The 13733-nt window shown below is 39.7% G+C and overlaps 1 protein-coding gene across 1 annotated transcript; it reads right to left on the minus strand.

The window, feature by feature from the left end:
- Window positions 1-1330: 1330 nt before the first annotated feature.
- Window positions 1331-12264, minus strand: LOC104956590 (large neutral amino acids transporter small subunit 1-like). Its single transcript, XM_010784102.1, has 11 exons — window positions 12093-12264; window positions 10961-11485; window positions 10710-10835; window positions 8705-8810; window positions 8511-8555; window positions 7998-8121; window positions 7781-7884; window positions 6904-7000; window positions 6397-6546; window positions 3610-3784; window positions 1331-3337 (listed from the first exon to the last, which is right to left on the minus strand). Exons 1-11 carry the CDS (start codon window positions 12166-12168, stop codon window positions 3261-3263), a joined length of 1605 nt encoding a protein of 534 aa, XP_010782404.1. The 5' UTR covers window positions 12169-12264; the 3' UTR covers window positions 1331-3260.
- Window positions 12265-13733: the final 1469 nt, after the last annotated feature.

Raw genomic sequence — 13733 nt, forward strand, 5'->3', positions numbered from 1 at the left:
CTTTTTTTCGAGATACTATATATTATGATCTATTTCTACATACTATACTATTGATTTGTTCTCAGATTACTTCGACATTCTATACTATGACTTTTTTCAGATTACTTCGAAGTATGACTTTTTTCAGATTTTTCGATATACTATACTATGACTTTTTTCTATACTAGAAAATGTTTTATATTTTCGACATACTATACCATGACTTTTTCCGACATACTATACTATTTCTTTTTTTCATACTATATTGTCACTTTTTTCTGATATTTTCGACATACTATACTTTGACATGTTTCAGATTTGTCTACATATTATGTTGTTTTTTTTCATATTTCCGACATGTACCTACTTTATTAATCCCTTACAGGGACATTGCTTTCTCCACTCTGTTGTGTTTACACACATTACACACACAGGGGAGGATATACATGCACAACCACATGCAGATAGGAGAGGTGGCAGAGCAGAGAGGCTGCCAGATACCCGGAGCCAAGGGAGCAGATCGAGGCTAGGTGCTTTGCTCAAGGGCACCTCGGCAGTGGCCTTGGAGGTGAACTGGCACCTCTCCAGCTACCAGCTCACTCCATATGTTTTGGTCCGATCGGGACGTGAAACGGCGACCCTTCGGTTCCAAGACCAGGTCCCTACGCACTGAGCCTACGACCTTTTTTCGAAATTCTATATTATGTTACTATAGCGTTACTTTTTTTTGGTACATTATACTGTGTCATTTTTTTCAGATTTGTCAACATAATACTTCCAATTGCATATTTTAGCATGCCATAAAAACTGCCATAGTTTGGTATTCCAAGTCAATTCTCTTTTTGATGCCTTTAATTTTTGCAGAAGGCATCAAAATACACTATACAGTATGTCACTTGTGCAATATTAGCTCCTTGCCTGTCCAATCTGCCATCTCTAATATTGTCTCTATCAGTACTGCTACTGGTTTTATCAGTAGCCATTGGACCATCTCATTTCCTTTTCAGACGGAAATGAACTCTCCTTACAGCACAGGCATTGGCAGCACCATTGTCTGAAAGCATATAAACAAGACACGACATACAACAGAGGACAGAGCATTTCATACAGACCACTACCCAAACACTTGATGGCTGAGATGATACAGCTGCTTTACGACATTCTGAGTAAAATCATGCTTGTGAAACATCCCCATTTGTTTAAAGGCTCTCTCGTGTCGTGGGATTGCTTGTTCTCGGCTGGGGCTGGCCTTGTTGTTAACTGATGCAAGTTTATAAGGGCTCTTCATTTATGCAACAGTGAAGAACCTTCTTAGGAAACTTTCATTTTGGCTGAACAAAACACCAACAACTTTGAACAAAAATATTTTTATTGTTACAGGCACCGCCAAGGTCACTGACATACAACACTCGCAAAAAATGACATTTTTTAGATACAAAATTTGCTATACTAGTCTTTTCTCCATAACATTTGCATTAGGTGTATACATTTAAAGGACTTAATTATACAAACAGTACCACTTTGTACGTCGAGATACAGTATGTTTTGCATGACATGAAATATATGATGTGGTCTTTATAAACAATTTTTTCATTCAATCAATGATAAAATATGTTTTTCATAGGTTGTAATAAAGGGCACATAAATAATTAATTATTGAACTATTGTGCTGTTTACTGTTGTGCTATCTAACAGTTAAACATTGATAAATTGTGTAGTGGAAAAGGTGCAACGTGTTCCCAAATGTTCAATAAACTTTCCCATCAACTTTTCTTTAGCTCTAGCAGACTACACGTTCTTCCTTCTACCTTTATGTATGATGATGTATATCCATGGTGGTATTTTTTTATTTCGATTGATATTTGTCCACTTTGTTGTGCTGCCTTGCTCCAAATTCCCTTTACTAACACAATGATCTTTGAGGAGTGCTTGTGTTTCTCAAAAGAGAAACACAACATTTTATCTGTCAATTAAAATGTTGGAGACTATTTCCGAAAGCTTTACCTAAAATGTATTTTGGAGGAATGGCACATGTGTTTTTGTTGGGCGTCTTCAATCAGTATGAATTATTATTAACAATTTTGGTAGATGTAATGGCAAAACCCAGACTTTGTGATGTTAAAGTGGAATCTCTATTATAAGCTTTTCCCAACAAACAAAACCTCCATATATTTTCCTCTGGTATCTTAAGTAGAGTTGAAAAGTGCTTTCAATAATTTGGGGAAAACCTCAAATATTCAGTTAAAAAGTAAGAATTTATCAGTAAAATATAAAGGCAAAACTGATGTCACTTAATTTGCAACATTCATTCTGGTCTTATAGTAACAATAAAACATAACAAATGGAATATCAGCACCGACATAGCCGGCACAGATCATAGATACAAGCAATACAAAACACAAAAACTACAATGGTGCTTTTTAAATACAACCAAAATGACATCTATGCAGGTCATTAGTTTCTTATAATGCCACAGCTGCTGGTATCCACAGTCATTTCATCAAATATCGTCACATACAGTACAGAGCATTGAATCGGGCAAACAGACCTACTTCACAGCAACACATCTCCAGGAAACATGACATATACACAGTTTTAACTCACTTTAGCTTGCGCTTTTACATGGTGCTATGACTTCATTTATCAAATGAATACAAAAACATACAAATATTGGAGTCATGAAAACAAATATTAGTAGTCTGAGTATAATGTAATAAGTGCTATGCTTGTTAATGATTTCCTCTTCCAACCCTGACCCTATTTTTATACTGTCCACTGTACGTTTCTAAGGAAAGGTCTTTTTACTGCAAATTAGTCCACTAGAAGAAAGTATTTACTAACCATTAACTTGTAAGTTTTAGGCCACCAGAGTGAATTGTTTGGAGCTTCAAACGCACACATTAAATGATGTGTCTGCAACACTTACTCAGCTCTCCATTAACTTTCTAACTAATGCATTCCTGTTCTAGCATTTTAGGAAATACTTTCAAATTTAGAGGAAAGGCAAGTGGGAAATGTCACAGTCTGACATATATTTTTCCAATTTTGCAGTGTAATCAAAATATGTTGGTTACTCTGAAGGTTAAATAAGAGCATACGTAAATACTCCGTCATTTTCCAGCCTGCATTTGCACATTACAAATGTGTTCCACAGCTCCCTGCCTGGATAGTTCAAGTTTCACAAAAAAACTGCGTTAGCCAAATCACAAGCGAATGAATGTAAACATATGAAGGATGTTCAGATGATAATATTGACAGTCAGTCCTTCAGTGTGTCCAGCGTTATTCAGCCGCCTCATGCTGCTCCCTCTCCTCAGGAACAGCCATGAAGATCTTCTGACAGAACATGGTGAAGATTTCTGAGGAGAAACAACTCATCACATCAGCTGTTTTCTCTTGCTAGGTTACTGCAGGTTGAATATTGTCAGATTTGTATTAAACATTAGATTAACACCTTTGTTGGAGTTCTTCAAACAGATTATACAAACAAAACAAATGTATCAGTGCCCACAGCTGCACTCGAGCAAATATTCTCACATGAATTTCACAACAAACAGTAATGGAAGCTTCTCCGGCCTTGCCTGAACAAATACACAAAGACTGTATTACAAAAAACACATCTCTCACTCACCCGACATCTTCTTGATCACATGGGGTTTTTTCCACTTGTAGCCCAGTAGGTACGCCGGGATGCCTGTGAGAATAATGCCGGTGCCTATCAGGCACTCAAAGGGAGCCGCCCAGAAGGACACCGAGATCATGAAGACACAGCCCAGAACGAAGGTCACAGGAATGAAAAGATAAACCTGAGAAAAGAGGATATGACAGATGTAGGTATGTGTTCCTGTTAGACAAGAGGAGGGTAGAAAAAAATACTGATGTTTGACAAAAATGACTAAATTTAAGAGAACTCATCTTCTAGAATGTATTATTGACAAATGTAAGGTAATGTGACTTCATACCAGGGACGTGCACAGACATTTGGAGAGGTTATTGCTCTAAACCTGAAAAAGGGCATCCCCCCCGAAAAAAAACATAAGACCTTTTGAAAATTCTAACATTTTTTTAATGTAAAAGGCTCATGAAATAAAAACACAACAATGTCATTGCAAGTGACACTCAGTTGACTTTTATGTCCAACTGCTACATTTGTTATTCAGGCACATTTTTAACATCTAATGTTAGTAACTATTAAAGAAAAAATGGGGACAATTCTGTTTTAATGTAGTTTGACAATTGTAACTGCTGTGCAGACATAGACCTACTGATAAAATAGGGCTTCTAACTAATTACCTTAAATAAACTAACTAATTAATTAAACCAGTTCAATACGCATTATTCTAATTCTTCTCATTCTTTATGAGCGCAGTAACGGTAAGGTATCTAATTGCTTATTTATTTAGTATTCCATAACTTAATAACAGAGATGGTCAAACTAAAGTGGTAGAGACATGGCAGAAATCCTACAATAAAGCGGGATGGTGAAGGGTTCTCCCGTATGTGAGAGGGCGATCGAGAAAACAGAGAGAGCAGTGAGGGAGTTTACGGAGCAGAGCAAAAGACACAGAAAGACAGAAGCACAATAACAAGTATATTTATTTAGGTGTTTTTTTTGTAAATAACCGACACTGTCAAGTAAAGTCCCCTGGTTTGTCCCCTATACTGTAACTGCCATGAGAAAGCTCAAAATCAATATAACCATTTAAAAACGGGGACATTTCCAGGGACAGATTGACCCTGGGATTGGCCACCAAAGCCAGGCAGGCATTTGGTATGATCACCATAGCCATATGAGGCCGGAGGCTTTCCTTTGCTTTCAGCTGTCGGATTGTAAACAAAGTCACGTGACTGGGGGCAGATGAGAGCGCTGACAAGGTGTGTTTCCCGCAGCGAGACGCTACAATACTAATTGTGGGCTTATCATGTTGATTCGGCCAAAACAGAAACAAAAAACAACTCTCACTCTCTCCGGAGCGGCAGGTCAGACAAAACGGGCAAATGGGCAACAATAGCCCGTACCTGTGCACGTCCCTGCTTCATACAATATTATGCCTTTGGTTATGGACAGCAATAAGTTGTAAAATAATGCATATATGTCTTAAAAGCCGGAAAACACTATACATTTTATATACTGAGTATTGTAGATATAACAGATGGTGTGATACAATAATGATAGATGAAACCATCTAAGTTATTGGCTTATTGAAGCATTTGTGTTATAGTATATTTACATAAGTACTGTACTTTTTTGGTACAATTTTGAGGTACCTTACTTAAAGGGGACCTATCATGCAAAATGCACTTTTGTATGTCTTTTATGCATGAATATGTATCCCCGGTGTGTCAGCGAACTCACCAAGTGTCAAAAACACAACCCTCTCTCTTTTCCTCCATACCCAAATCTCTAAAAACGGGGCTGCAACGGAGCTGATTATTATTTGAATTTTTCTGACGTCAGAAAAGGGGTGCTCCGCCTATATGGGCAACTCTCCACCTATCAGGGGAATGAGAGACCGCTCGAAAGCGCTGGAGACACTGTAGTACATATGCCAGGCCTGTAAGTGGCGCTGTAGTCTGCCACAAAAGCAGAATCAGCCCTTGCAAAAACAGGGCTGGAAAAGAGCAAATAGAGCGAAATGAGGCATGGCTAAAATGCATGATCTGTTTGGTATTTTGAAAAAAAAACTTCACAGACATGTTTTATATAGGTATGGCCCTATAATATATGTTTCAAATATAGCATGATAGGTCCACTTTAAGTTTTTCCATTTAATGCTACTTCTTCCTTAGTACAATTTATAACGCTTTACTACACAACTTACTTAAGTTAATTGTTACTACAGAAAAAAAATACAAATGATAACCAACAAGATATTACGTATCATTATTCATTTATGCCTCAATAATTATAATGCAATTATATATATTATACATTGTAAATGGGCGAGTCTGCTTGAGGATAATTTAAAATTAGGTAGGCCTACACTAAGTATATTTCGAGCTATAGCAATTCCTTGTTAGAGGTTCATCTTCAAATCAAATGGCTCAGGCTCAAAGCAAAGATAAAAGGCTAGAGAACCAACGTAATATTCCAATGATGAAACAGAAACAAAGAGCCAAACCCCACTCCCTCTGATTCTGAAAACAAAGCATGGTTCTTCTTCAAAATAATAACAAGGGCAGTGAAACAATGGTGCTGTCTTTAAAAGAAAGAAAAGTGGATGCTCTATAACACCAGGAGATATTTTGTTGCTTTCGACAAAGAAACGGGCTGAGGTTGAGGTAAAGCCAAGGTCTTACTTGACTTGTGTACCTCTCAGTGAATCTCAATTCCTCTAAAAAATAATCCCCTGAAAATCTCCAGTGCAACAAGCATTTACCAACATGCAAAACAACCTTTTAGACGTTGGTACCCTACCTTGATGGGCCTTCTGAGGTCGGGCTTGGTAAAGCGCAGCCAGAGCATGCCGGCAATGGCCATACCCACGCACAGCCAAGTGAAGAAGCTGAAGAGGTTGATGACAGAGAAAATGTCGTTGGAGATGGCGTACATCATGGACAGCAAACACTGATACAAGGGAAAAGGAAGACAAGATTATATTAGTTATGCATTTAACTTGTGCTCCTCAAGATAAATGTAAATATATATATATATATAAGCTACATGCTTTCATTGTGAACTTCAGATGTTTTTACTTAAAATAATCGTGTTCAATACAAATAACAACAACAAATAACTAACTACTAACCATATTTAACTAGAGGACACCTGTCAGAAACAATATTGATGCTTGATCCACCTTTAATTAAATCTTATTGGATGTTATTATAGGTTGTTTCTCACACCCAGAATTTTCTAAATGTGATCTTTGATAAAACACAAGAGTAACCATGGGATAATTCTTGTGGGTAGCAGGAGTCTTACTGTGAAGATGAGGGATGGCACCGGTGTGAAGACGTCTGTGTGGACCAATCCCAGAGCAGCAGGGAGCTGACCCTCTCGAGCTCCAGCATAGAACAACCTGGAAGAGGGAAAGCTTTGTAGTGGTTGTTTTGTGATGCAATAGTTGCCTATGTAACATGTTTCATCCTCAATGTATATGAAACTGCACATCCTTCTAACATTGGGTGTTGAACCTGTAAAGATCAATTTGCGACTGAAATGTAATCCGCAAAGCAAATATTGAGCCTTAACCTGTTGGAGCAGTCTTTTGTTTTTTAAAATGTTTTAACAGACAGCCAAACAAACAGAAACTCCCTGTCGTTTTTTTCCAATCCAAACAAAAAAAGCAGCTATAAACTGTTGTATTGGAACAATACAAATCTTATATAGAGTTATTCTCTAGACCAAAGGTCTTTTAAGTTGAGATGATGTAAAGTCCCCAGAGGGACTCGAAGAAGTTTATAGGGAGGCTCAATCAAAAACATATTTCCCTGGTAAAAAGATCATATAGATAGAGTATTGTATATGTGTTGAAGTTGGTCAAAGAATAAGTTCAGAGGTACAGAAGTTATGAGGAATTTAAAAGTAGTTCACACTATCCCAACTTCAGGAACAGACTTTTTCTTGTTGTAGTCTGAAGTTTCATCAAACAGTACTATTAGGCATTCTTGGCTCAATTATTGAGTCCCATGGGATCAAATAACATAATCATGATCCCAAAGACTTCCAGGAATTGAGCAAAACTAACCAAGTAAACTAAGGGGGGTGAGGGGGCGCGTCCTTTTTCTGAGAAAAGGAGCAGTCTTAAAAGGGAAAACCCCTGCTAACCTTTACCCCGGCTCTCTGTGAAAACACTCACCGTGCTGAGGTGAAAAGGGATCCGTTAACGGCTCCGAAGCAGGACAGTCCCACAAAGACAGGAATCAGCCAGGACATCCCACCAAGGTGGTACTCCCCGAAGGTCTGACAAAAAGCACAACAACATAAATGAGAAAACACTACTCATACCAACAAGATGCAACTGGTGGCTTTGAGTTGTTGCTTTGGGAACTTTATGAAAGAGACATGATTCTCACCACGGCAACAGCCTCAGACTCGACCATTTGTTCGGGGGAGATGGTGGTGAAGTAGGCCAGGTTGGTCAGAACGTACACCACCGTCACTATAGGCATCGATATGATGATGGACAAGGGCAGGTTCCTGGGGGGAAAGGTCAATAGGTAATTTGAGGAACAATCTCCTATTTATTTTTGAATTATGTCTAATTGTTTGGCAAATGTGACAATAGTAATTCATATATTTATTTTACAACGGTCAGTGTTCTAGATTATTTAACACAATACATAACAACTGGAACATCTAAATACACTGATGCAATTCAAAACTACAACTTAAATGTGTTTATTCAGCTCTAAAGCTGTTTTTGAGGCTGCTTTTGGATTGCAATAAAATGTGAGGGGCATCAACTCATTTTGAAAACTGTATCTCCATGCAGTCAACTGATGGTAAACAAGCTCAGTAATGGATAAGGGAAGTCATGTGGTTGGCATGTACAATGCTCAAAACAACCTTCATAACATTTATGTTACCTCTCTGGATCGATCATCTCCTCTGTCACGTAATTCAGGTAGTTCCTAAAAACAAATACAAAGAGTTCAACAATATGTCAGCGATTAGATAAAGACTGGAATAACTGTAATCTATATTGCACAGCATACAGTTAAATAAATCGTGACTATTTCCGGTCTGTAAAACATTTTGAAATAGGTCGCAAATGCCTTACCAGCCTCCAAAAGCAAAGAGACCGCTGTATAGAGCCAAGACAATGTTGTCCACTCCTAGTTTACTGCCTTCAAATGACTTCTCTAGTGTCAGGTACGGCACATCACCTAGACACGCGCACACACACACACGCACGCACGCACGCACACACACAGAAAAGGAATTACAGGAATCTAAAACAACTGAAAGGGAAATATAACTCTGTCACTCTCTCTATACTTGCAGCTTAAGTTCATGAACTAACTGTGTGACTTCATAGACATTTAATGGATTCTTACTCATGGCTGCTGCTGCTTCATTTCATTTGTGCATGAAGGCCAGGCTGTAGCTCCCTGCCCTTTGACAGGCTTGACATTTTCAACTAGGCAGTTTGGAACACTTGCCTCCAGGTTTGAACATCTGCTTTGATGTACTGTGTGTGTGTGTGTGTGTGTGTGTGTGTGTGTGTGTGTGTGTGTGTGTGTGTGTGTGTGTGTGTGTGTGTGTGTGTGTGTGTGTGTGTGTGCGTGTGTGTAGGTATCGCATGGTTCTCTCCTCTACCTGTCGCTTTCAGATGGTAATGACTATGGGTGGCCTATTAAACACACATTATTTTTTCACTCCGTCCTTCTCTCCTGTGCTCTGAAAGCCGGCAAGCTTCGCCGCCTAGTTTCCATGGCAACGCTGTGTGGAGCACAATGAGAGTGGGTGTGGCCTTGAAGGGAAAAAAGGCAGAGGGTGGGGGGCAGCAGATGGAAAACGGAGCAGACGATTGCCACGCGGTTTTATTTTGAATGTCTTGACCAGAGCTAAAGTTGCTTTGCTATCTCAGTTTTGAAAAGCACATCTATCTGTTGCTGTTAGAGATTGATTTGCAATGCTCCACAACAGCCTCCATGTTTAGGGCTATGGTATGGAAGATTCAGCTCAAATTGAGAAGAACAATGACTGACTGCATTCATCAGAGCACTTGCCTCTTTTTTGCAGCATTAATGTTTCTAAAACGTCCAGTATTTCTGTTACATGAGGATATACATTTTAGAATGTTGGTTTACAAATTGTCTGTATTCACATTGTACAGATATTTATTAAACTAACTACGCTCATCAGCGTTCAACTTCAAAGTACACCCACGCACACACATTTTCTTGGCTGCACACTTGCTCAGACTCATCATGCTGCAGACAGAAGGCCTTGTGTTCAGACTCAGCAACTGATGTGCTAACAAACTGAAAGGAGGGCAGTCTGCTCGGTCGAGCTCATTAGTGTCAGTCAACAATTTGTTGATCATTAGAGACAAAAGAAATAAACTTCGGTTTCAGCAGCGCCAATAAACTCTGAGACAATAACGGATGTTAACTATACTTTGGTAAAACCTACAAACAGTATTGATGGTAATAAAAAGAAGTGGGAGTTGGTTTAAGACAAGGTGTACAGCTGCATGCTGGGGAACACACACTTTTCATATTGGATGGGGCAGAATGCTTGTTAGGAAGGGGCAAAAACACACTTATTCAACCATTGAAGATGGTTTGGAGTGTGAAAAACAGTTTCAAAAAAGGGTTTACCCATGTATTTTTGTTTGGCCAAGGTTAATATAATATGATGATAATACTGGCAGAAGCCTTATCAAACATACACATTATGTTTAGTAGTGTTTAGCATTAGTTTTTTTGACACAAAAGAGAAACCAAGCCAGCTTGTTTTCCATAACGTTTTGTGGGAGATTTTACTCAGCATCAACTTGTCAACATCGTTATCGAGACGTCAGTCTTCAAATTTAAAATGATATCAAATAGTGAAAAAGATTTAAATGTAAAACTCAGCTGCCAAACAATTTCAACTTAAGTTATAGAATGAGTTTGTAATGTAACGCTGCTGTTGTTGTAGGTGTGTTTCGTAGACCTGTGGCCACAGAATGCTATATACAGCACAGGTTTATGGACCTGACATCTTTATTTAAGAAACATTTGACACATTAAACATCTGTGTTTCTGTCTAGTAGACTTTGACCAAGTAGGACTCACCTGTTGAAATCTGGATGAAGCCAAAGAGGATGATGATGATCAAGGCTAGCAGTTTGGAGGCTGTGAACAAGTCCTGCACCTTGGTAGCCGCTCTCACACTGATGCAGTTTACAAACGTCAGGGAGGCTACAGAAAAACATAAAAGTAAGGCATTAGGGGAATAGACATCTGGAATAAAGTAAAATATGTGAATGTGTCATCTGTAAATAAAATAAAAATTAGAACATTAAAGGCCAGCAACCCACACTCACTTAGACACAAGCATGCGAGGAGCTTGGCGGCACTATCGGGCACAGGGCAGTTTGGGTACAGAGGTTTCAGCAGGTAGGTGGCGAACACCAGCGATACCACATACTGGGAAGAGGGCCGGATGATGAGCATCTCCACCCACAGCTTAAGAAAAGCCGCCAGTTCTCCGTACACCTCCAGGATGTAGGTGTAGTCTCCCCCAGACTTGGTGATGGTGGTGCCCAGCTCGGCGTAACACAGGGCGCCCATGGTGGAGATCACCCCACAGACAGACCAGACGATCAGGGAGAGCCCCGCTGAGCCGGTCTCTTTGACCACGCCTGTTGGAGTGACGAAAATGCCAGAGCCGATGATGGTGCCTATGATCATCCCCACTCCATTGAAGAGGGTGATGCTGCGTTTGAGCACGATCTTCTCCCCTTTGGCAGAGTCTGTCGCAGGGCTAGTGGGAGAAGGGACCATGGGGGTAGTTGGAGATGCTGGATGCTCCACAATAAGACCATCTTGGTCTGGTTCTGATTCAACTGCTGGAGGAGAGAGGACAGCAGAACCAGAAGTTCAGACAAGAGTTTCCCATCTGAGGTATGAACATTTAGTTTTGCCAGAGATCACAAAAGAAAGAGAATGATCAAAGTGAAAAAGTATTATTTGAAGTATTTCTTTGTTGAGATATTTTAAGCAGGTACATTTAGGAGAATGAAATACCAAACATATATGACAACAAAAACAAGTCATGTCAAGCAGCAGAGCATAATGCATTGTTGTTTAATAATGTGGGTACATTGCTGGCATGAACTGTTGAAAAACAGGCTGATTATGATTAATTGTAAAAACCTGTTGGCTGAGATTTCCCTTATTTACCGCTCCCTCTGTTCTGGTAGACACACCCAAAAGCAGTTTATTGTATTTAGACTCTCAGTAAAGGACAGGAAACAGTAGCTGTAGGTGCACAACGTCTCACATTATCCCACCTTTCACCATCACATAGACACCCAAATCACCCTGATGCATCTCTATAGCCACATCAATCTGAAGGTACTTTTGCATCAGGCAATGTTGCATCAGGGTGCATGGAGGCATAATGCCGCCCTGCACCATGTGGTATCTACAGGAGTGTGAGCATGCATTACCTACCCCCTATCTTCTCCTGGCTGGCTGCCTTGGCAACGCTCTCTCGGCTGCTCCTGGATTTCAGCTCCGGCTCAGCCATCTTCCTTCTTAATCTGGGTCCTCTTGTCTTGTCTTTTTCCCTCGTGCCCCCCTTTTCCTTCCTCCCTCTAAGGTCCTCTTCCTCCTCCTGTCTGGGTTTCCTCTCTGTCTCCTTCACACACACAATGCCCCCCACCCCCCCTCCAACTCTCTCTCTCTCTAGCCCTCCCTGATTCGTCCTCTCTCACACACATGTACACACAGTCTCCTCTTCATTTGCTGCCTTCGTCACACTCACACTGGTATTCATCTGACCCTGATCCTCTCCCTCCCTCCTTCTGTCTCTCCAGGATACAGCAGGGAGGAGCTGAACCTTTGTGATGCTGCCTGAGCCTACGCCCACTCCAAATGGATGATGGGATAGCTCAGAGGGGGAAGTAGGTTACTGGTCGGCTCCATTTGGAGGGGCCACCATGTGATGCTGTAAGCTTTTCGTTTGCTGCTAATCCAGTAGTAAACACTATGTCCATGTGTGCCTGTGTCTGTGTTCTCATGTCAGAATGCATTAGCCAGGATGCTGTAGATCCGGCGCTCCCTCTAGTGGTGTCAATATGGGAAAATAGTGTCTTTGTTCTCCCTGTTGTGCAGAAAGGTAACACCAGAGAGAAAATGGATACCCACTGGCCATGTTCAGGACAGGTAATGCTGAGTAATGATGATAAGGCAAATGACGCTTCTCGATCACCTGATGATTTTCCCACCATATTGTGGAATTGTGAAATTGACACCAGGTGTTCAAAGAGGTCCAAACCTACTCAGCACAACAAAGAAAGTGTGCCAATACTGTTTCATAATTGTTTTTATTTAACCTTTATTTAACCAGATAAAAAGCATTGAGATAAAATCTCATTTACAATGCTGACACATTCTGGTCTGTATAGAAAAGTCTGTTCAAGAGGTAAATCTACTTTTTGATGGGCAATTAGACATAGAAATATAACTATTTAACTTCAGCTTCTAATATTTGATTTGATCTGTTAAAATGTTCAAGCAAGCTGCGGTCTATAGGGCAATTGATAAAAGAAATAACATTCGGAGCACTTCACAAAAATCTTTTGAGAGATTTAAGGTTTTAGTGCAAGATGTCAGGTGAATTCCCCTGAATGTGTCTCAGGCACTTGTCTTGGGCTGCACGTCACATATTCAACCACTGGATGGCGACCTAAAAACATGTTTCAAGTTGGAAACTTGTTTCTGGAACTATAGGGATTCATCTTGTGGTATTTAAACCTAATATATAAACCTAACATATAAACTAAAGGTGATGCACAACTACATAATATCCTACTACATAAACTGCAACATATAAACTACAGTAATGCACAACAGGGAGAATAGTAAGCCTATGTATAAATACAAATATTTCTCAAACTCAAAACAATTGGGTTTGCGTTGTATCATTTTGTGAATGTTCTCTAGAGACCCAGTTGTAATTAGGTTGTAGATCAATGCAATGCCTATAAGTAATTATTGATTTAAGTCATTTCCAAATAAATTATAGAAATCTTAAAGTTGTTATGATTGCCCCTTTTTAAAATTACATTATGGGTTGTATGGGAATTCTAG

This window comes from Notothenia coriiceps, unplaced genomic scaffold (genome assembly GCF_000735185.1).
Source record: "Notothenia coriiceps isolate Sejong01 unplaced genomic scaffold, NC01 NC01_scaffold00026101, whole genome shotgun sequence".
Lineage (NCBI taxonomy): Eukaryota > Metazoa > Chordata > Actinopteri > Perciformes > Nototheniidae > Notothenia > Notothenia coriiceps.